We start from the raw sequence: 25,248 nt of genomic DNA on the forward strand, positions 1-25,248 counted from the left end.
CAGACCTGGATTTAAAGCCCAGCTCCAACATGCACTAACATGGGGTCCTCTTAAAATTTACTTAATCTCCTGGTCTTTAGGTTTAGGTTCCCAACTCATAAAATGGGAATTAAAATATTCTTCCTGATTCATAAGCTTGCAAAAATGACATGCTGTGTATGAAATACCATGTCAGTTAAGACACAAACTATGTACTCAATAAGGTAGTGATTTTTTTTTTTTCATTATTAAGAGAGAGAATTAGGAATGCAAACTTAAATCTAAGAGAAGATCCTGACATAGCTAGTTTTTAAGGTTTTAGAATGAATTAGGGAAAGGAGTCTATGGAATAACTTTTCTTGGAAATCTTTAAAAGTAATGCTTGTTTTTTACTTTTCATGTTGGCTTTAACTGCCCTTCCATTAAGATTGGCATTGCACTAAATAATTAATGGCAACAGCTTCCAAATTAGGAAGATGTACTCAAAATGTGCCCAGAGAAACACTCTTTTAAGAAGCAGGAAAATCTATCTTTGTTCCTCTTCTTAAATGTGGTACCTTGGAAAATATATACTTCACTTAAACATCTGTTCAGAGGTATGTATTAATGGAATTTAATGGGGAGGACAGGCTACAGGGGATTGTTTCACTTCTTTCTTACCATTTGTCATGGACCACATTTCTCTGCTTCTTCATTACTTGGCCTTTTTCAGTGGCAAAATTAAAGAAACAGGGACATATGGAAGTTGGTACTTTCTTAGAACTAGCCAGATGGAAAAGTGAGGTCATCATGGCCTACCTAAGAAGTAAGGAATATTACCTGTAACCACCTGAGCCCCTGGAATTATAATGACAATATGTTTTGGAGTCCAGAGCAGTCCTTGCTTAAGGATTTTGAGTGCCTGTCTCATTTTAATCAGGAGACTGGTTCCAACACTATGTGTTTAATTTCAAAATTCAGCCTGGCTACACTATATCAATTTATACAATATGTATGCTTAAATAAGTGGGAAAAAATGGCCCCTGAATTAGTAGGGTCAAAAAATTTATAGAAATCTGGAGCGTGTAGAGAATATCTTTAAAGTAAAAGCACATCATAGAAGTTTGAAGGTTGATAATAGCTTTGTGATGTTACAGTATAAATGAACACATTAGTCAATGGACTAATCAATGATGTAAATATTGCCTGCATAGAACTGTACAGGTTGGGTTTGGGGGATGTGAATAGTACAGAAGGAATGTAAGACTTGAGCTTTGTGCCCGCTCAGGGATATAATAACATAAAGAATATAAAGACAGGCACAACAGTAGAGTTGGTATTATATAGGTGTAGGGATTTCTGATCATGGCTCCTTTCCCACACAGCATTTGAAAGTATATATGTTTCTTCTGTGGTATTCTAAGCTGACTGCTCCTTTTTTCATATCATCTTTATCTGAGCCTCTCTTTAGAATTCCATAGCAGCAACTTTCTGTGTTCCTGCCTGTCTGGATCACCTTGTCAAGATAATCATGTTTATCAGAAGTTCTAAACCTTTTTGTGCTCAGAACTACTTGGGTGTCTTAATAATATTTGGAAGATGTCCTTCCAATTGTCATAACCTAAGCTTTCTGACCTCTGCCAAAAAGCTTTCTGTCCTAAGCTTTCTGTCAATCAGTGTTTATACATCTTCAGACTATCCCCAGGCTCTGACCTACTGATCCTTCTATGTCAGGAGATTGCCAGTTCCTATCCACACCATCCTGCCCCTGCTATTTATTTTGAATTTTCCCTCAACTATTGATTCTCTGTCCACCAATGGCATTATCCAGCACTGAAATTTTCCATACTGGCCAGAGTTGGGAAGATTGGTGACCCAAGTGTAGCAGATGAAAGCAACATTAATTAAAGGGCCAAAAACTGTGAATATAAAATTTCTCTCAAATATCATACAACAGAAGTTCTCAAAGTTTACTATGGGTCAGCATCCTAGGGACATTCTTTGAGCATCACTGTTATGTATGAATTAAAATCATTTCCATATCACATATAAACAAAACAAAAGGCCATCTCACTTCGCTCTGTGTGAGGGAGTTCTTCACCTGAAAGTCCCTGGAGACTCTGATAGGATTCTAGGTGTCCCTGGAATTCCACCAGTTGTACTTCATATTACATTAGCATGTGTGATATTCCATCTGGATGCTTCAGAGAACCCACTGCTCTCAGAAAGTGAAAGTGTTAGTCGCTTAGTCGTGTCCAACTCTTTGGGACCCCATGGTATGTCCAAGGAATTCTCCAGGCAATACTACTGGAGTTAGCTGTCATTCTCTTTTCCAGGGGATCTTTCCAACTTGGGGATTGAACCTGGCTCTCCTGCACTGCAGGCAGATTCTTTACTATCTGAGCTACCAGGGAAGCCCACTCCTCTCAGAAGACATTTACCCCAAAATACCTTAAGGACCCCACTGACTGCATGCAGAAAGAGTCAAGCCAATGCACTGGAGGACACATTGATATTATTGATAGAATGTAGCAGAAAAAGGGCTTTGTATATCAGATAGCCAGTGTATAATTCTCCTGTTCTTATGGTTAGCAGAATAATTCCACTAATACTACGTGGCCCTTTGTAATCAATTACTCCATTCTTTTATGATTATCCACTGATTCCTATCAAGATGTAGATGAACCAACCAATCAGCCAGAAAGTTTAGATGGAGAACCTCTGGACCCAAAGATTAGAGTCCCTGCTTACAGATAATCAAGGGAAGGACCTTGGCATCGACAATTAAGACCCCTGAGGGTAAGAACTTTGCTTTTCTTGCTGCAGACTTGTCCCATGTGCCTAGAAGAGCATCCAGTAAATCATAGGAGTACAGTCAGTCATTATTAAAGAGGTGAATTAGAGGCCTTAGGAGTTTGTATCACACATATCATAATGATATTGCTGGATAAATAAAATGCCCATGGTGGCTGATTGGACAGAGCCCTTACACCTGGAGAGTACTGCTGACTAAACTAAATAAGGGGCTCAATTAAGCCTGCATATTAATAAACTGCAAACTTGCTTCAATAGGGAAAACAAATTGAAATTTAAATATGTCACAATTTCAAATCTTTCTTTACACCTGATGTTTGACATAGAAAAGAACTCAGATAAAGACAGTAGGTGAAGATCACCTCTTCACTGCGTCCTTCTCTTGAACGAGCAATAATGTTGATGGAAAGGGTCTGGGAAATGAAAAGCATGCAACCCGACCACATCTATTCATCATGCTCCCTTCAATAAGTGTGAGGCAGGCAAGCCCTTACCTAGATTTCAAGCTAATGAATCATCTGTCTAGTCTCACTAAACTCCAAGGGACTGCTCCTGTGAACAGGGGGCTGAAACCTTGTCAGCCTCTGGATCCATAAACAAGGGAAATATGTTAAAAGGACGCAGGTTATGGGATTTTCTGAGGAATCCCTAGTTTCCAAGTGCATTAATTTCTCCTTCGATTCAGGAAAAAGAGCCCTTTACCTCAAAAATCCTGAGAAATTAATTTTTCTAAATTGTGTACAGATGCTGATTGTATCAAATAAATTAATAGAAATATTAGCAATTTGCTATATCTGGCCACCCATTCATTGAAACTGGGATGACTTCTATCCCATGATTTCCCTAGAAGCACACACACATCCTCATACACATTAGAAGAAAGAAAATTCCTTCTTCTTGGGAAACACCTGCCTTGGGAATTCTTGACTGTGCAGCCTCTGAGCTGCTCAGGGCTGAGCATACAAATGGTGCAGTGACTCTTTTGGAAGTCACATTTGTCCCTGAAACTTCAGTCACCTGGAGACTGCATGCCTCATTGCCTGCAGCAGCTTAGTCCTGACAGTGTGGAATGAGTTTAGAAATCTCATTTGAGCAACAAAATCTGAATTGAGAGTTTAAACAGTACTGTCTATTTAATGCCACAATTATCATTCATGGCAACTTTTGCTGACTGTGGAATTTTTTCTTTTGCTATTGGGCTATTATAATAATCTTGCTTTGGTTTGGATTTAGTGTCTGTGTGTGTGGCGGGGAGGAAATAACAGGACTCAGTTAACTACTACATCAGTAAGCTGCACATCTCCATTTTCACACAGAGAAAATTCCTGCTTCTTTCCCTGTGCAAACACACACACACATAATTCCTGGAATCCTTAGCCATTCATACCCACTGCTTCCAGACACACACTCGCAGGGCAGCCAAGCACAAACTCCCTACATGTCAAAATCAAGCAAGGCTGAAGATGTAAAGGGGTGGATATGGCACCAGGTGGGATGTGTAATCAGTAATAAGAAATACATCGAGCCCCAGAATGAAAAGAAATCCCCCAAATTGTTCAGGATTCCCCCTCCCCCTTCCATTCACTGATTTATTAACCCTGAACAAAGATGTAATTGCAGGGTCTCAGAAACAACTTTTTTTTTTTTTTTGTCCATTTTTTTTCTCATTTTTGGCATTTGTTTGGCTTTGAATTGCTTAATATCTAGTCATGCCATTTATTGCCTGTTTTCTTCACTCGTTGCCCATCGTTCCCCACCACCCCGCCAAAATGAGAGAAGCATCAGCTTCTGAGTCTTAAGGATGAGACCTCTGCATTTTCTTTGCTTGTTTAGGGCAAGAAATGAAGTGCTGCCTCTTTAATTGGCAGAAGCATGCAGGAGGAGCATACCTTTAATTTAGTGTTGGGATACCTCACTTGCACCCTGGCTGTTGTCTTATTGGAGACGGCAGCCTGCCTGAGATCCTCTAGCACTGAAATAATATCATCCAGTACGCATTTCTTATCCTGATTTCTCAACACACACAGATGGGAAAAAGTATAATTATAGCCCTTGTAGTTCACCTTCATTTCCAGCACGGCTCGATGGGTCTGCAGGATCCCCTCAGCCTGGAGCAAAATATTGTCCCCGGGTGGGGAGAGGAGGATCACCCTGCCATACCTCCCGGGGGTGTGTAAGTCCGAATAGAGCTGGCTTTTGGACTGGTCCAGGGGGAAAAGGCTGCTGGCCAGGCTGCGCTCGATCTTGGCCAGGCTGTGGCTGGGAGCGACCAGGCGCTCCAGGTCGCCCTCGGGCTGGAAGCGGTTGAGCGCGCTGAGGCCGAAGGTGATGGTCAGGACTGCGGGCACGGTGAGGAAAAAGACCGGGTGCCGGCTCACGCACAAGCCCAGCCTGTGGCAGAACGACTGGAGCCCTCTGCGAAGCACCTGCCGCAGCATCCTCCACCAAATCCAGCTCGCAGGCGCTCCCGGCCGTCTTAAAAAGCACATGTGACATGTGTAAGCGCCGGGCTACCCCGCTTCTCTCCACGCCCCCCCGCCCCGTCTTACCCGCTCCGGGTCGGCCCCCCGCCCCACAGCCGCCGCCGCCTCCCCGCCCCCTCCGCGCTCCCCGCGCCCCCCCCCCCCCTTCCTCCGCCCGGTCTTTCCCCGGCCCCACCTCCATGCGCTCCTACTACTCTTTCAAACACTGCAGCAAGTTGCAGCAAGGCGGGCAGATAGAGACCGCGCGCGCGGGGGTGGCCGGCGGGCGCTGCAAGGGCCCCCGGGCCCACCCCTCCCCGCCCGCCCCGGCCGCCTCCCGCGCCCCCTTCTCACCGCATGAGCAGCGATCCCGCGGTCTAGCCCTTCATCTCGGTGCTGCAGTCCCCCGGTCTCCCTCTCTGGAGCTGGTTCCGTGCGGAGCGTCCCACAGATGTGAATTTCCTCTTCGTCCCGGTGGGGTTCGGCGCCTAACTGGAACCATGTGGCTCGGTGTTGTAAGAAGCAGACATGTGCCCCACGAAGGGGGGGTGGGGGGCGGGAGGAGGGAGAAGAGGAGGGCGGGAGCGCGGGATGGAGGGGGGTGGGCAGCTAAGCTTTTCCTTTTTTTAAGAGGCTAACAGTTATTTTTAGAGTTTTGTTTTCCCTCTTCCTCCTTCCCCTCCGGAGTGAATGGAAGAGGAGATGGGGAAGGCGCCGCCGGCCCATTGGAGCTGTGGCGATGGGAGCCTCAGAAGCGGGGTGCGGGGGGTGTGTGGAAGGAGGGACTCGAGGGCTTCCGGAGGAGGCAGCCTTTTCGCCCCTCCAGTTTCCCTGGGCTCTCGAATTCGGCTTGTCGGACCAAGAAAAGGAGCTGAGAGAATGATGCTGCATTTTTAACACACCACACAGCTTGCAAGGGATTTCCTTCCACGCTATCTTTCCCCGGGCTGCAGAGACCCCATCTATTGGCGGTGCGTTGGGGCTCTAGGGATCCTTCCTTGCTCTGGTGATTGGAGAGGAGGCATTTGCCAATAGCAGTCGCCTTTGGTTTTGGGTGTGTGTGTGTGTGTGTGTTTGTGTGTGTGTGTGTTGGGAAGTGAAGATCCGCAGGCAATATGTGGTTTCTCATAAAATATTGCATTCACTTCCGTACTTTTGAAGTTTAGGACCAAAAGTTCCTAAAATTGGTTTTAGTCTTTTTCTCCCATTTCGCCTTCTGCCCCTCATCCTTGAGGACTGAGAACCTATCTGATTTTTCTCCTCGGAGGGAAATTCCAGAAACAAAAGTTTTGGGACGCCTAGCGCCTAGTCTTTGTTTGAAGAAAGAAGGTGAGCTAGGTAGAAGGGATACACATTGGAGTCAGTTAATGTATAAAACCGGAGAAGGCAATGGCACCCCACTCCAGTACTCTTGCCTGGGAAATCCCATGGACAGAGGAGCCTGGTAGGCTGCAGTCCATGGGGTCGCTAAGAGTCAGACAGGACTGAGCGAGTTCACTTTCACTTTTCACTTATTTCATGCATTAGAGAAGGAAATGGCAACCCACTCCAGTGTTCTTGCCTGGAGAATCCCAGGGACGGGGGAGCCTGGTGGGCTGCCGTCTATGGTATCACACAGAGTCGGACATGACTGAAGCGACTTGGCGGCAGAAGCCTGTATAAAACAGTCACCTTCCCCATAGGGAAAAGAAAACCCCCAGGTCCTCCCTTAATATATACCCTCCACAGTGTGAAGGTGAAGAACCTTTACCTGCAAATCAGATCAATTTCAAAACCTTTAATAAATGTGTATATGTTGTTTACTATCTATTGGGACTTTCACAAATTCATGTTCTAGAAAGAATAGGAAGAAATTTTGAGGGCAGGTTCTAAAGTTTGATGGTGAACTGGAGATCTGCTCTCCATAGTTTCTATTCTTTTTGCATTGACCTAATAGAGATGATTCCACTCACACTCTCTTAATCACATCCTTCACAGGATACTTAGAGATGCACCCATCAAAGCATACAAACTAGCCAAAGGATTTATCCACCTAATTGATGCCTTTATTTTGGTTAATGAATCTGTTCTTCAGTTGAGAGACCAAGGAGACAGGAGAGAGCTCAGAAACAGGGTCACTGCTAAAGATGGTGTTGCTCATAAGAGTAAAGAAAAATCTTAGCCCTTAAAAATGGAAAGTGTTCTCAGTGACCATTCAGCTTGAATTCCTACCCAGGACAGAAATACTTTCTGTAGTATTCTCAATGGTTCTCTATCCAGCCCAGGCTGCAAAACTCTCACAACTAAAAACTCACTAATTTTTCTAGGAACCATTCTGTTGTTAGACATTTTTCTTAAGTTCAGCTAAACTCACTGTTCTTGCAACATTCATGGACTAGTACTCCCTCTTTTTCACTCAAAGAGTCCCCTGTGCGACCAACAGTCACTTTATGTAATGTATTCCATTAGTACCACATGACGGAGAATTGTTTTTGGCTATACAACAAAGAGGAAATGTATCTGTCGTCCATTTTCTACACCCTCTTCATTATATTAAGTATATTTGGCTGTATCACCTATGTGAAATTTTCTAAGAAATAGTCTTGTTGCAAAATATAGAATAGATTTCAGGAATGGAATTTTACTTGGGGTCAAGTAAGTTACCTACTTTATGTTATGGATAAAGGCATTTTGTAGATAAAGAACTATAGAGTGAAGTGACTTTAAGGCTACACTTAGAGTTATTTGCAGAGCTGATACCAGTGACTGGTCTTGGTCTCCTGTTTCTGGGCCCAATGCATTTTCCCTGGCAGCTCTGGATTGGGCCCATTCCTCTCTCTCTCTCACAATGAACAAATATGTCAGAATTGTTTCCTATCTTCTTACTCTGTCCATTTTCCATACCTCCTTCCTCAGTAAATTCAGTAGGATTAAAGAAGAATAGTTCAGTTCAGTTGCTCAGTTGTGTCCCACTCTTTGCGACCCCATGAATCACAGCACACCAGGCCTCCCTGTCCATCACCAACTCCTGGAGTTTACTCAGACTCATGTCCATCTAGTCAGTGATGCCATCCAGCCATCTCATCCTCTGTCATTCCCTTCTCCTCCTGCCCCCAATCCCTCCCAGTATCAGGGTCTTTTCCAGTGAGTCAGTTCTTCGCATGAGGTGGCCAAAACATTGGAGTTTCCGCTTCAGCATCAGTCCTTCCAATGAACACCCAGGACTGATCTCCTTTAGAATGGACTGGTTGGATCTCCTTGCAGTCCAAGGGACTCTCAAGAGTCTTCTCCAACACCACACTTCAAAAGCATCAATTTTTCAGCACTCAGCCTTCTTCACAGTCCAACTCTCACATCCATACGTGACCACTGGAAAAACCACAGCCTTGACTAGACGAACCTTTGTTGGCAAAGTAATGTCTCTGCTTTTGAATATGCTATCTAGGTTGGTCATAACTTTCCTTCCAAGGATTAAGTGTCTTTTAATTTCATGGCTACAGTCACCATTTGCAGTGATTTTGGAGCCCCCAAAAATAAAGTCTGCCACTGTTTCCACTGTTTCCCCATCTATTTCCCATGAAGTGATGGGACCAGATGCCATGATCTTATTTTTATGAATGTTGAGCTTTAAGCCAACTTTTTCACTCTCCTCTTTCACTTTCCTCAAAAGGCTCTTTAGTTCCTCTTCCCTTTCTGCCATAAGGGTGGTGTCATCTGCATATCTGAGGTTATTGATATTTCCCCCGGCAATCTTGATTCCAGCTTGTGCTTCTTCCAGCCCAGTGTTTCTCATGATATGCTCTGCATATAAGTTAAATAAGCAGGGTGACAATGTACAGCCTTGACGTACTCCTTTTCCTATTTGGGACCAGTCTGTTGTTCCATGTCCAGTTCGAACTGTTGCTTCCTGACCTGCATAAGGGCTTCCCTAATGGCTCAGCAGGTAAAGAATCTGCCTGCAATGCAGGAGACACAGGAGATGTCTTCCTTGGGTCAGGAAGAGCCCCTGAAGGAGGGAATGGCAACCTACTCCAGTATTCTTGCTTGGAGAATCCTATGGACAGAGAAGCCTGGCAGGCTACAGTCCATAGTATCTCAAAGAGTTGGACATGACTGAGCGACTAAGCACATGCACACAGAAGAATAAAGATAGTCAGTAGATAATTGACTAAATAATTTTGGATACATCCTTAAGATGAACTACCTTGATATGAATACAAATTATGTTGTAAGATTATAATGACATGAAAACATGTAATGACATAAAGTTTAAGTGAACAAGTATGTACAGGATGAAATGACTTTGAAAAATGAAGATAGACCCATTTTAAAAAAAGGTTAAATCAGCATTAAAATGTCTGTCTATTGCAAGATGATAGGATTAAGATTTTTTTTTGAAAAAATAACTTCTAAATTTTAGAACTGTTTTAAGTTATGGAAGAGTTGTGAAGACAGGGCACACAGCGCTCTTACATTTCACATTCAGTTCCCCGCTATCAATTTCTCATGTTAGTATGGTACTTGCATGACACTTCATGAACCAATATTGATACATTATTTTTAACTCAATTCCATACTTTATTCAGATTGTCTTCATTTTTACTAACATCCATTTTTTTGGTCCAGGATCCCATTCAGGACATCACATTGCATTTGGTTGTCCTATTGCCTTAGGATTTTCTTGGCTGTGATAGTTCTCAAACTTTCCTCCTTTTTTGGTGACCTTGATAGATTTCAGGAGTACTCGTCACATACTTTGTAAAATGTCCCTCACCTGGGAATTGTCTGATTTTTTTTTCCGTGTTTAGACAGGAGTAAGGAGTTTTGTTGAAGAAGAATACAGAGGTATTCTTTACCTCTTTCATTACAGCTGCTTTCATTACAGCTTATGGAGGGTACATTCTATCAATGTGACTTGTCACTGAGGATGTGAACCTTGAATACCCTACCTGAAGTAGTGCTTGTTAGATTTTTCCACTTTAAAGTTACTCTTCTTCCATTTGCCTTTCCACACTGTCTTCTTTGGAAGGAAGTCAATATATACAACCTACACTTAAGGAGTGGGAGTTATGGTCTACCTCCTTGCTCCTTGAGATTGGAGTCTCCCTAAGTTATTTGGAATTTTTCTACATGGAATACTTGTCAATTCTACTATGTTCATTTAGTCCATATTTTGTATCAATACAGACTCATGGATACTTCTAGAGAGTTCTTTTATATTTTGGGCTATAATTTTGATATTACTTTGTTACCCAAATTGTTCCAGTTTTGGTTATAGGGAGCTCCTTTGACATATCCCATTATTGTGGGATACCTTTTTTAAAAGTATTCCTTATTTTCTGGCACTATAAGATACCCCAGACTCGTCTTCTATCTTTCCTGCCCCAGTTCTAAAATCATCCATTTTTCCAAGGAGCCATGCTTCGTTTTATTGTACGGTGGTCATAGAAACAAAGATCTGGGCACCTTATGTGCTGCTTGCTCTTGGGATGTTATTGCTTCTAAGCCCTCTCAGCTGACAGAGAAAGGAAATACATGGGTCTTTACTAATCCCTGTATATGTGTATATATAGAGTTCTTTATGTAACTCTCTGTATCTATGTTAAGCTAAATATGAGTTTATATTTATGTCTCCAGCTATAATCTATTGCCAGATGGATAACTGTAGCCTCTTCCCCTTGCTTACCTGTAACTTCCCCCTCCAACAATGAGACACTGGCTCTGTGGGAAAATTTGAAATCACATTGCTATAATGAAAGCATACTAACTCATAATTAGAAAAAAAATATTTAAGAGAAAGAAGAAAAGTATGGTTTCTTAATTTCAGTTTTACAAAAAGTTAATGCCGAATATCATATTAGAAAGATAAATTATATGCCAAAATTAAAGGAGATGTTAGCAATATTCTAGATCAACCTACAGGTTAATTTGCACTAAACCATTCAGTACACAGAAGAACTGTACAAAAAAGATCTTCACGACCCAGATAATCACGATGGTGTGATCACTCACCTAGAGCCAGACATCCTGGAATGTGAAGTCAAGTGGGCCTTAGAAAGCATCACTACGAACAAAGCTAGTGGAGGTGACGGAATTGCAGTTGAGCTATTCCAAATCCTGAAAGATGATGCTGTGAAAGTGCTGCACTCAATATGCCAGCAAATTTGGAAAACTCAGCAGTGGCCACAGGACTGGAAAAGGTCAGTTTTCATTCCAATCCCAAAGAAAGGCAATGCCAAAGCATGCTCAAACTACTGCACAATTGCACTCATCTCACATGCTAGTAAAGTAATGCTCAAAATTCTCCAAGCCAGGCTTCAGCAATATGTGAACTGTGAACTTCCTGATGTTCAAGCTGGTTTTAGAAAAGGCTGAGGAACCAGAGATCAAATTGCCAACATCTACGGGATCATAGAAAAAGCAAGAGAGTTCCAGAAAAACATCTATTTCTGCTTTATAGACTATGCCAAAGCCTTTGACTGTGTGGGTCACAATAAACTGTGGAAAATTCTGAAAGAGATGGGAATACCAGACCACCTGATCTGCCTCTTGAGAAATTTGTATGCAGGTCAGGAAGCAACAGTTAGAACTGGACATGGAACAACAGAGTGGTTCCAAATAGGAAAAGGAGTATGTCAAGGCTGTATATAGTCACCCTGCTTATTTAACTTATATGCAGAGTACATCATGAGAAATGCTGGGCTGGAAGAAGCACAAACTGGAATGAAGATTGCCGGGAGAAATACCAATAACCTCAGATATGCAGATGACACCACCCTTATGGCAGAAAGTGAAGAGGAACTCAAAAGCCTCTTGATGAAAGTGAAAGTGGAGAGTGAAACAGTTGGCTTAAAGCTCAACATTCAGAAAACGAAGATCATGGCATCCGGTCCCACCACTTCATGGGAAATAGATGGGGAAACAGTGGAAACGGTGTCAGACTTTATTTTTCTGGGCTCCAAAATCACTGCAGATGGTGACTGCAGCCATGAAATTAAAAGATGCTTACTCCTTGGAAGGAAAGTTATGACCAACCTAGATAGCATATTCAAAAGCAGAGACATTACTTTGCCAACAAAGGTTCGTCTAGTCAAGGCTGTGGTTTTTCCAGTGGTCATGTGAGATGGATGTGAGAGTTGGACTGTGAAGAAGGCTGAGTGCTGAAGAATTGATGCTTTTGAAGTGTGGTGTTGGAGAAGACTCTTGAGAGTCCCTTGGACTGCAAGGAGATCCAACCAGTCCATTCTGAAGGAGATCAGCCCTGGGATTGCTTTGGAAGGAATGATGCTAAAGCTGAAACTCCAGTACTTTGGCCACCTCATGCGAAGAGTTGACTCATTGGAAAAGCCTCTGATGCTGGGAGGGATTGGGGGCAGGAGGAGAAGGGGATGACAGAGGATGAGATGGCTGGATGGCATCACTGACTCAATGGACGTGAGTCTGAGTGAACTCCGGGAGTTGGTGATGGACAGGGAGGCCTGGAGTGCTGCGATTCATGGGGTTGCAAAGAGTCGGACATGACTGAGCGACTGATCTGATCTGATCTGATCTGATTCAGTGGATACCGGTTGTGTGATAATTCTAGTGAATCTGATGTAAAATAAAGCTTAGTATAAAGGTGAAATTAGTGCACGTAGGGACCAGTAAGTAATAGCACAATAATCTATACTGTTTAGTTGATACAGGATTTGTCTTTTCTGATATATCTTGGTCAAGGTGAAATTTCAAGACTTGGAACCAAGTCAGATTTTATCCACTTGTCCTTTTGTAGGTTAGGATACCAGAAGGAGGTGAACTTGGACACAGAATGGTTGAGTTCTAGGTCAGCTCTACAAGTTACTTCATGGATATTTTGGACAGGACACTAAATCTCTGAGCCTCAGGTTGTCCTTATTTATAAACCTAGGTTATATTAACCTACTTGTTCACTTCAGTCATATCACTGTTCACCGAAACTGTGTACCTCTGCTGAATTAATTAATACTGTAATAAGAGCAATTGTAGCAAATAAAACAGTAAAACTCAACAGTGTAAAACACTAAAAGTTTATATCTTGTTCAAGATTAACAGTCTATTTTGGATATTCCTGCTGAGCAGATCAGGTAGAAGACAGAGGCCTGTTTCCATGGGGCACTCATCTGCCTTTAACTCATGGCTCCCGAGGTCATTCCTAATGCCATTTTCTAGCTAGCCAGCTGGATGGGGGAGAGAGCCTGGAAGCGCACATCTGGAAGGTTTATGGCTCAGTCTGGAGAGATGCATATATCACCTCGTCTTATATGCCTCCGATTAGTCACAAAAGAAGATGAATGATGCCGGTCAGCTGTGTATCTAGGGAGAAGAGATGGGTATGACGATCATGGTGCCAACTCTCTCATCCCTTTCCTGGACTCTCTTTCCTGTTTACCCTAAACCCCTGTTGTGTGTTCAAGGTGAACATCTGGCACCCTTTGCCATTTCACAGAGGACTCATTGCTCTGCACTGCCAGCAATGTTGGCTTTGGGGCTTGAAGGAAATACTCAAAATTGATCTCCTTCTGTAATGGCTTTAAGGAACTTTCCTCAGCTTTCCCACCCTTTGGTAAGGCTGGTTGTATCCAGAAAAAGCATGTCTGAGAGGGAAATTTTAGAGGCAGTTTTGGTCTTTTTTCATGTTGGATGTTTCCATTCGCAACTAGTTTAAGAAATAAGAACATTCCTTATACACAACAAGATGTCCAGAGGAATGGCAGTTATAGAACTGGTTAATCTGGGTTCTAGGGTGTCACTAGGAATCCAAGTCCTTTTTTCTCATTCTGCTTTGCACTGTGCATCCATCATGCTTAGTTGTTCAGTCACCTCCCACTCTTTTGCAACCCCACGGACTGTGGCCTGTCAGGCTCGTCTGGGATTTTTCAGGCAAGAGTACTGGAGTGGGCCTCCATTTCCTTCTCCAGGAGGTCTTCCTGACTCAGGGATTGAACCCGTGTCTCCTGTGTCTCCTGCAGTGCAGGTGGATTTTTACCCATTGAGCCATTGGGGAAGCTCATTCTGCTTTACCCATCCCTAGAGCATGGGCTCCAAGCTCCTGCTGACTATGGGCCATGCATCCACGCAAAACAAGATCCCAAAGAAAAGGAAGCCGCCTCTTTCTCTTAATCTCTTCTAAGAGTGAAGAACTCTTTCCCAGAAGACCATTATCTAAATCAGTCACTGGTGAGAGGAATAATAACACAGTAATGGACTTAGACCAATCTGGACTCACACTGTGGCTGGAAAAGGGGTGAGCCGCCTCTCTGAGCACTTCCTCAAATGGAAGTTTATGTGGGGTTCACTTTGTTAGTTTTGTGTTGTTGTTTTGTTTTAAGCAAAGGTTTTTGTTTGTTTGTTTGTTTTTAGGAAGAAGTATGGCAACCCACTCCAGTACTCTTGCCTGGACAATCTGTGGATGGAGAAGCCTGGTAGGCTGCAGTCCATGGGGTCGCTGAGAGTTGGACGCGACTGAGCGACTTCACTTTCACTTTTCACTTTCATGCATTGGAGAAGGAAATGGCAACCCACTCCAGTGTTCTTGCCTGGAGAATCCCAGGGACGGGGGAGCCTGGTGGGCTGCCGTCTATGCGGTCACACAGAGTCGGACACAACTGAAGTGACTTAGCAGCAGCAGCAGCAGCAGCATGGTGTGATGGCGGGGATGTTTGAATGTGGGTATCTGACACTAACTTTGGTGCTGAGTTTTTCTGTGTGGAGGAAATTATTTTGGGGGGACCACATTTTCTAAATGGAAATTAGAGCTCTAATCTAACAAAGGGATTGTTTTTCTGGTTTGAAATGTATTTATGCTAAAATACTATGTATACAATGAATATTTGGTATCTTAAAATTGCCTTCGTTTAAATAGGATACAGACAGATGTTACTCTCCTAGAAAATTCACTGTCTCTGATCACCATATTTGTATAGGATGAAACTGACTGACCCAGGTGTCTATGCAAACATCTTGCCTTAGTAAAAAGTATAAGGAGTTTGGACAGGATTTGCATTAATTGATAACCCAAATATTATCACATATGATTGTGCATCAGATGTGGCAGTATTCCATCTCCCTGCTATGTTGTTACACCCTGTATGCTTAAAACAATCTCTTTAACAAGTGGTGCTGGGAAATCTGGTCAACCACTTGTAAAAGAATGAAACTGGACCACTTTCTAACACCATACACAAAAATAAACTCAAAATGGATTAAAGATCTAAACGTAAGACCAGAAACTATAAAACTCCTAGAGGAGAACATAGGCAAAACACTCTCTGACATACATCACAGCAGGATCCTCTATGACCCACCTCCCAGAATATTGGAAATAAAAGCAAAAATAAACAAATGGGACCTAATTAACCTTAAAAGCTTCTGCACATCAAAGGAAACTATTAGCAAGGTGAAAAGACAGCCTTCAGAATGGGAGAAAATAATAACAAATGAAGCAACCGACAAACAACTAATCTCAAAAATATACAAGCAACTCCTACAGCTCAACTCCAGAAAAATAAATGACCCAATCAAAAAATGGGCCAAAGAACTAAATAGACATTTCTCCAAAGAAGACATACAGATGGCTAACAAACACATGAAAAGATGCTCAACATCACTCATTATCAGAGAAATGCAAATCAAAACCACTATGAGGTACCATTTCACACCAGTCAGAATGGCTGCGATCCAAAAGTCTACAAGCAATAAATGCTGGAGAGGGTGTGGAGAAAAGGGAACCCTCTTACACTGTTGGTGGGAATGCAAACTAGTACAGCCACTATGGAGAACAGTGTGGAGATTCCTTAAAAAACTGCAAATAGAACTGCCTTATGATCCAGCAACCTCACTGCTGGGCATACACACTGAGGAAACCAGAAGGGAAAGAGACACGTGTACCCCAATGTTCATCGCAGCACTGTTTATAATAGCCAAGACATGGAAGCAACCTAGATGTCCATCAGCAGATGAATGGATAAGAAAGCTGTGGTACATATACACAATGGAGTATTACTCAGCCATTAAAAAGAATACATTTGAATCAGTTCTAATGAGGTGGATGAAACTGGAGCCTATTATACAGAGTGAAGTAAGCCAGAAGGAAAAACATAAATACAGTATACTAACGCATATATATGGAATTTAGAAAGATGGTAACAATAACCCGGTGTACGAGACAGCAAAAGAGACACTGATGTATAGAACAGTCTTATGGACTCTGTGGGAGAGGGAGAGGGTGGGAAGATTTGGGAGAATGGCAATGAAACATGTAAAATATCATGTAGGAAACGAGTTGCCAGTCCAGGTTCGATGCATGATGCTGGATGCTTGGGGCTGGTGCACTGGGACGGCCCAGAGGGATGGTATGGGGAGGGAGGAGGGAGGAGGGTTCGGGATGGGGAACGCATGTATACCTGTGGCGGATTCATTTTGATATTTGGCAAAACTAATACAATTATGTAAAGTTTAAAAATAAAATAAAATTGGAAGAATAAAAAAAAAAAAATAAAGGAAAAAAAAAAAAACTTAAATATAAACTGTTCTCAATCTAACAGTAAAATATCCACACTACACATTCAAAAAAGGAACAGAAGGCTGTAGACATCCACGTTCTACCATTTATAAATAAATCATCAAGACTATTTTTGCCATAACTATTATTTTCTTATGGTGGAACATGATTAAAGTTCTGGAGAAGACTTCATGCAGCAAGGTTCTGCTTTTGTCTTAGTCATTAGTTAGTTTCTTCTCCTGCTTAACCGCTATTATCACCTTGGTCAAATCACTAAATGTCCATATGCATACAATTTATATTTGTAAATTAAGTTTTATAATTGAGCTAAAGTGACGTTAATTTCACTCCAGGTTTGACATCTCCATCCTTTTGGAACTTGACTTCATGGCGTTCATTTTCTAAGTTTGCTGCTGCTGCTGCTAAGTCACTTCAGTCCTGTCCGACTCTGCGCCACCCCATAGACAGCAGCCCACCAGGCTCCCCCGTCTCTGGGATTCTCCAGGCAAGAACACTAGAGTGGGTTCTAGGTTTGCTACATCTCAACAATTGTAACCTCTGATTTCCAAGTCTCAGTTTACCTTTCGTGGTTACTATTTGGGCCTCCCTGGTGGCTCAGAAGGTAAAGAATCTGCCTGCAATGCAAGAGATCTGGGTTTGATCCCCAGGTCAGGAAGATCCCGTGAAGAGGGAAATGACTACCCAGTCCAGTATTCTTGTCTAGAGAATTCCTTACTATTTATACAATATCAAATACAGAATCTCTGAGGGTGGGGAGAGACCCAGCATTCAAGGAGACCACAAGCTTTGCCATGGGTCTAGAAAAAGATAGATGGAGGCTGGAAAAATACTTAGAATACTTTGGCCACAGGGGAGTAGCTGGACTGAAGATTAAAAACTGCCTGCCAAAATACAGTTAGTGCAGAGTCTTATTGGATCAATGCACAAAGATGACATGCTGCTTTGTACACAGTCAATTTTCAGCCATTTAAATACACATTTTCTAACTTAGGTAGATGTAGACCACACTTTTTTTTTTTAAAGCATTTTAAAATTTTATTTTGCTTTTTCTTTTTTTTTTTTTTTTTTTAATTTTATTTTATTTTTAAACTTTACATAATTGTATTAGTTTTGCCAAATATCAAAATGAATCCACCACAGGTATACATGTGTTCCCCATCCTGACCCCTCCTCCCTCCTCCCTCCCCATACCCTCCCTCTGGGTCGTCCCAGTGCACTAGCCCCAAGCATCCAGTATCGTGCATCGAACCTGGACTGGCAACTCGTTTCTTACATGATATTTTACATGTTACAATGTCATTCTCCCAAATCTTCCCACCCTCTCCCTCTCCCACAGAGTCCATAAGACTGTTCTATACATCAGTGTCTCTTTTGCTGTCTCGTACACAGGGTTATTGTTACCATCTTTCTAAATTCCATATATATGCGTTAGAATACTGTATTTATGTTTTTCCTTCTGGCTTACTTCACTCTGTATAATAGGCTCCAGTTTCATCCACCTCATTAGAACTGATTCAAATGTATTCTTTTTAATGGCTGAGTAATACTCCATTGTGTATATGTACCACAGCTTTCTTATCCATTCATCTGCTGATGGACATCTAGGTTGCTTCCATGTCTTGGCTATTATAAACAGTGCTGCGATGAACATTGGGGTACACGTGTCTCTTTCCCTTCTGGTTTCCTCAGTGTGTATGCCCAGCAGTGGGATTGCTGGGTCATAAGGCAGTTCTATTTCCAGTTTTTTAAGGAATCTCCACACTGTTCTCCATAGTGGCTGTACTAGTTTGCATTCCCACCAACAGTGTAAGAGGGTTCCCTTTTCTCCACACCCTCTCCAGCATTTATTATTTGTAGACTTTTGGATCGCAGCCATTCTGACTGGTGTGAAATGGTACCTCATAGTGGTTTTGATTTGCATTTCTCTGATAATGAGTAACCTCGAATAGCCAAAGCGATCTTGAGAAAGAAGAATGGAACTGGAGGAATCAACCTACCTGACTTCAGGCTCTACTACAAAGCCACAGTTATCAAGACAGTATGGTACTGGCACAAAGACAGAAATATTGATCAATGGAATAAAATAGAAAGCCCAGAGATAAATCCACGCACATATGGACACCTTATCTTCGACAAAGGAGGCAAGAATATACAATGGATTAAAGACAATCTCTTTAACAAGTGGTGCTGGGAAATCTGGTCAGCCACTTGTAAAAGAATGAAACTGGACCACTTTCTAACACCATACACAAAAATAAACTCAAAATGGATTAAAGATCTAAACGTAAGACCAGAAACTATAAAACTCCTAGAGGAGAACATAGGCAAAACACTCTCCGACATACATCACAGCAGGATCCTCTATGACCCACCTCCCAGAATATTGGAAATAAAAGCAAAAATAAACAAATGGGACCTAATTAACCTTAAAAGCTTCTGCACATCAAAGGAAACTATTAGCAAGGTGAAAAGACAGCCTTCAGAATGGGAGAAAATAATAGCAAATGAAGCAACCGACAAACAACTAATCTCAAAAATATACAAGCAACTCCTACAGCTCAACTCCAGAAAAATAAACGACCCAATCAAAAAATGGGCCAAAGAACTAAATAGACATTTCTCCAAAAAAGACATACAGATGGCTAACAAACACATGAAAAGATGCTCAACATCACTTATTTTGCTTTTTCTAAAAAAATCCAAATATAGTACACTTTTGCCCTACAAAGATTGAAGAATTTCCTACACATTTTCCCTTCCCTCCTTATTTCCTCTCTTTTACCCTCTCTCCCTTCCTCTCAATATGAGTTCTGTTTGCTCAAATATTCCTGCCAAGGCCTTCTACAAATTGTTCTAAAAAATATCTCTTTCTTCCAGATGAACTCAGGAGGCTGTTACTTACATGTTATTTGAAAAGTTATACATTTTCTGAAAGACTTGAGTTTAAATTTGAAATGGGTTGTTGGTTTCCAAAGTGTGAAAGTGTTAGTTGCTCAGTCCGTGTCTGACTGTTTTCATCACCTTGGACTGTAGCCAGCAAGACTCCTCTGTCCATGGAATTCTCGAAGCAAGAATACTGGAGTGGGGATCTTCCTGACTCAGGATTGAACCTGGGTCTCCCACATTGCAGGCAGACTTTTTTGCCCTCTGAGTCACCAGGGAAGCCCTGAACTGGCCTTTTATTGGTGTTACTGCCCCAGGGAGAAACCTGTTCTTAAAGGACCAGCGGTTATTAATTACTGTGCTCATTACTTTCAGGTCTGACTTGAAAATCACTCCTATTCCCTGATAAGGCAGTTCTCCCATCAGATCTTGGCAAACTTATTTTGTGAAGCCATTTGCTGAGTGGAAGTGGGCATCCTATTTGCCAGGGAAGAGATATTCTACTAGGGAAGCAGTAGGATGTTGCCCCTTGATAGAGCTCCACCTTTACTATTGCAATGTAAATATTGCATCAAATAGCAACTCTGATGCCACTGTAAAGAAAACAGAGGGATGGTACGGGCAGGGAGGTGGGAGGGGGGTTCAGGATGGGGAACATGTGTACACCCGTGGCAGATTCATGTTGAGGTATGGCAAAACCAATACAATATTGTAAAGTAATTAGCCTCCAATTAAAATAAATAAATTTATATTAAAAAAAAAAAACAGCAGATGACAGCAACACTTCCTGTCTCTGGTTAACAGCAGCCTTTGTTCAGTAGGTGCAGGAGAAAGAGACTCCCTTCCTTTGCAGAAAGGGTGTGGTGCAGTGGGAATGGTTTAACCCAGTAGAAAGGAGGATTTTTACCACTGACATGGTTTAGACTGACAATATATGGGGATAATAAAAAAAAGACAAGGCTTTAATAAGTCCTATTATTTCTTTCAGTTTTGTACAACCAGTGCTATTACTGCCTACACTTAGGTGGAGGGCTTCCACCACTCTGCCCTCTTCCCGTACCTGGTAAATCACTGCTCCCTGGAATTGCAACTGTGATTTCTGAGCAAGTCCCTACTTTGCATATTCAATGCAGCATATTTCTGAAAATATTGGGGTGGCACATTTGGGATCATAATATGAAAGACTGAGCTGCAGTATTCATATGATTACAACCCCCGTCCCTTGGATGATTCCCCATCTCGCCACCTCCCACAGTGGTGTGGAGATTGTAGGGAGAGACACAAAAGAGCCTCACTCCTGGTGCATCAGGACCTGCATATGACTTAATTTCAAATAGAGTTTTCATGCTGGGGAAAACAGATTTCTTCAGAAAAAAATATAGGTTAAATGGCATTAGACATCAGATAAACTCAAACTATTTATAAGTGTGCTTGACATTAAAAAATTTGGTCTTCAGCCTGTCAAACAAAGTGAGGAATTCCTCTGTGACCTTTGGGAAAGATTCAGCCTTTTAGCTAGGTAAAGCCATGTCAACAAAATGAATTTATATTCAAATGGGAAAATAACAGTTTCCTATGACCGTTTACCTGTTCTACGTAAACAACCATGCATGTCCATGAAACATGTAGACTAAACATCGGGAGATTTAGTTATCTTGTTGACATAGGCAAAATCAATAGATGTTTATAGAAACTGTGATGAAACCTTTTTCTGCAAGCCCTCATCTTTGGCAAAGTACCCCTCCTTTGCTGTGCCGTCTGTCTTCTATTATACTGAAATAATCAATATCGTCTGCCTACCTATGTTGCAGTCTTCATAAGGGCAGTGGCTGATACCCACTGATCTTGCACCCTCAGTTTTTAGCAGGATGCTTGCATATAATAACCATGTAGTAGCATAATAGCTACTTAACTCATCCCAGAAAGGCTCTTCCAATCAATGAAAGGCACTAAGGTAGGTAGGACAGGTATACAGACAATATTTGATCCAGAGATTTGGTCCTCGTGGCTGATGACATAGGTGTGTACTCCTGTTTTTCTTGTGTCCGTTGTCCATTTGCCTTTTATTCCCAAGTATCTCTTTTTGACCCTACTAACTGCCCTGTCACTAGGCTCAGCTCTCCTCATTTTATCAGATTGTCTGAGTCTTGGAGCTTTTACCTTTCTTTTTCTCAGTGTTGTGCTTTTCTGATAACTGTTTCTGTTTTTGGTGATTTTCAGAATCTAAACAACATTCGTTATAGCTGGAGTGTAAATTCAATGGCAGCAGTTGGCAAGAGATGAAGCTGAAGGAACGGTCAGGTGTAAGAACATAAAGAAGCTGAAAACTAGGTTTGTGCACTGACTGAAGAGTTAATGAATAGCAAAAATGTGCAAAACTTCCTCTGCAAACTGCACAGGATGGCTACTGTCACCCAGAGCTTACATTGTAAGGGGAGCAAAAAGGGTTGGAGCTTCTTCCTTAGAGCCACACGGGGGCTACTGAAGTGTTATGGAAAAAGATTGGGTTTTAGAGCACAACTCTGCTGCAGTGTATACTGTGAGCTGGATGGCGCAAGAGTGAAGAGGAAGCCAAAGCAGCTGTTTGAGCCAATGACAAGGGCGTGCTAGACTAAGGTAATAGGCACAGAGATATCAAGGAATGAAATGATTTGAGGGTCCCTTGCAAGCGAAAATAGATACAATTTGCTGCTGGATTAAATGTGGATGTGTACACTGGAAAAAGAGAGTATACCCCATCAATGCACCTGCAAAGATAAGCATAAAAGCAATGGCAGTAATGTTGAGTCCTGCCCCAGGCCACAGGTGTGGGGTCTCATACCAAGGTCACAGAAGCAGATCCCAGAACCAAGGATACTTCCAAAATCGAGCCCCTTTGTAATAGTTGCCAAAAGCCCCTGAACATCACTAACAGGCTTCCTGACTCCAAATTGGGCCAAGATGCCCACTTCATGAAACACTCAAAGCTCCCCAATCACCTAACGCCAACCTTCCAGTGGGAATTTTCTTTGTCTCAAGGCTATAAAAATTGGCTATTAACTCATGAAAACTGTCGACTCTCCCTGGCCTGTCAGGAGTTGTCAGCCCACTGCGCTCACAGTGCCCACTTTATCTCTGCTCTTTCTTCTTAATAAACTCACTCCCTTCTGCAATACCCTGTGTCTGGAAAATCTCTTTCAAACCGTGGTCAGACTGCCCCAACAACTCTTCCCTTGCAGTTTTACAGGTGATGGCAGTACATGTAATGGGTGTCTGGCCTCTGGGTAGACACATCTGGTTCAAATCCCTCAGACCTCTTTTCTTCCTTCTTCTAGTGATATTACTTTGGCCAAGATATTTAATAACTACTCTTAAGTTTTTGCCTTTTCATCTGTAACAGTGGGATAATACAAGTTCATACCTCAGGTGCTAGTGTTCAGATAAAGTGAAATACTGAATGTAAATATGCAAATACATTAATAGAAGGATTCAGGTTTGTATAGAGTTATATGAGAATTACTAGATGTGCTTCTTGCCTTCAAGTACTTAAGGTGAAAGGAACTACATAATTGGAAGTAAAACAGATAAATTCATTTGTATTTATTTAAAAGTTGTATCTAAGTGCCTATATAGAGATAGGTTTAGATGTTATTTATAAGATTGCAGATACTTGAAAGGATGTAGTTTAAGGGGAGACATTTACCTTAATAGGCATAGAGCCTTGGCTATGTTGAATGTTTAATGAATGCTAAATATTTTGCTAGTTACTTTATATTCATTATTTAATTAATTGCTAAAGAATCCTGTGACCTATATATCACTTACTCACTGTTACAGATATTAGAACTGAGGTTCGTAGGCTTAAGGATTATTAAAATTTGAAATCGGTTTCCCCTACTTTAAAGCATGTGCTTATTCTGATATTCAGGCTGAGTAGAATTTCCTGTGTTATTAGTATACCGTGGATTTTTCCTTGTTTAGAAAAATTGCCTATCTATTGACCTTTTCTTGCTTTTCCTCCTCATGTATTCAAGGGAATTATTCCACCGCCTGCGTCAAATTTCCCGCTGGGGAAAAAAAGACCTTTGCTTAATTATTTCCCTTATTTTGGTGGAAAAGAAGGGCTTTCTACAACACAGCAGAATTCGGGACACTTCTCTTCAGGAAATGAGTGTAGAGAGAACAGGCTGGACCAAAAAGAAAATGTGACCTACAAAAGATTGTTTTCAAGTCCCGTGAGATTTCATTCAATTTATCTTTCTTTCACTTAAGCTCTGGCCGGTTTGGTCAAAAGGAGCAAATTTAGTAATGAGCTCTACTTCCAATTCTTCAGTCATTTCTGTTTTGTGGAGTATAATGATTTCTTGAGGAAAGGACAGCCTCCATGCCACGTTTCTTAAAGGAAGAAACCACAAACACACACGCAGACACACACACACACACACACACACACACACACACACATGCATGCACAATTCCTATTTTTACACTGTTATCAAGGTAAAATCAAATAGTACACAGACCTTATAATGAAAAGCAAGGCTCTCTTCTCTAAAAATCCCCACTTTCAGTCTCACTCCTGAGAAACAACTCATTATTTTTTATCCTTTTCTTCTGAAAGATTTCTCCACATCTCTAAACAATAGTCATAGAGTTCTATTTCAGGATTAATCATTTTAGACTTTTTTCTATTGCTTTTTAAAATGTTCTCACAAAATTAAGTCAATTATTTTTATAAAAATAACTTAATTATGGTTATGTCTTTAAATATTATAAATAGGCATAATTAAAAACGTTAAAATTCATATAGTCAATGATGATAAAAATAACATCATTTATTACAAAATAATTTTAGTACCAAATAGCTTTACCCTACTTAACCATTCTCTTATTGGTACATACTTAACTGCAAATTTTGGCCTCTATAAATGATGCTAATAAAATCTGTTGCTAAATTTGAACATACACATCCATAATTTCCTAGGAAAAATTCCTAGTGATATAGTTCCTAGTACAGTTTTCTGTTTGTTTTTGTCTTCTTGGTTTTAGTTATTGAAACACATTGTTAAACATCCTTCCAGAAAGTCTGGGCTGACTTATTTTTCCACTAGAAGAGGATCAAAAAACTTTCTGTAAAGAATCAGATAGTAAATATTTTAGGTTTATAGGCCAAAGGAAAAATTGAAGATATAAGAAGGTATTTATATAACAAGAGAGAACCACATTCCCATACATTTTTATTTAACAAAATGCAAAGTATAACAATAATAAGGAGAATAAGAATAAAGGACAATATTTTTGTAACACAGATCTGCTAATAAAAAGAATAGATTCTTTTTGGGAAATAGCATTTTGCTTAGTTATATATGTTAGGCAGAATAATGACCCTACAGATATGTTCACATCCTGGTCCTTAAATCCTCTCTATATATTAATATGTTATATATCAAAAGGGAAGTTGCAGATACAATTGAGACTATGGATATTAAAATAGATTAGTCTAGATTATTCATGGTGGGTAGGTTTAGTTGAATCAAATGAGCTTTTAAAAGCAGAGAGAATACCAATACTTGGAATTTCAAAACCAAGAGATGCAGTGGAAGAAGTTGTAGAGATTAGAAACATGAGAAGGAC

The 25,248-nt window shown here is 41.3% G+C and overlaps 1 protein-coding gene across 1 annotated transcript; it reads left to right on the top strand.

Moving 5' to 3' along the window:
• The first annotated feature begins 5,266 nt into the window (after positions 1–5,266).
• On the top strand, positions 5,267–22,787 carry LOC139178828 (sterile alpha motif domain-containing protein 1-like). Its single transcript, XM_070777612.1, has 4 exons — positions 5,267–5,749; positions 6,144–6,205; positions 14,592–14,653; positions 21,856–22,787. Exons 1-4 carry the CDS (start codon positions 5,267–5,269, stop codon positions 21,876–21,878), a joined length of 630 nt encoding a protein of 209 aa, XP_070633713.1. The 3' UTR covers positions 21,879–22,787.
• Positions 22,788–25,248: the final 2,461 nt, after the last annotated feature.

The sequence above is a fragment of the Bos indicus genome, chromosome 23 (assembly GCF_029378745.1).
Source record: "Bos indicus isolate NIAB-ARS_2022 breed Sahiwal x Tharparkar chromosome 23, NIAB-ARS_B.indTharparkar_mat_pri_1.0, whole genome shotgun sequence".
Classification (NCBI taxonomy): domain Eukaryota; kingdom Metazoa; phylum Chordata; class Mammalia; order Artiodactyla; family Bovidae; genus Bos; species Bos indicus.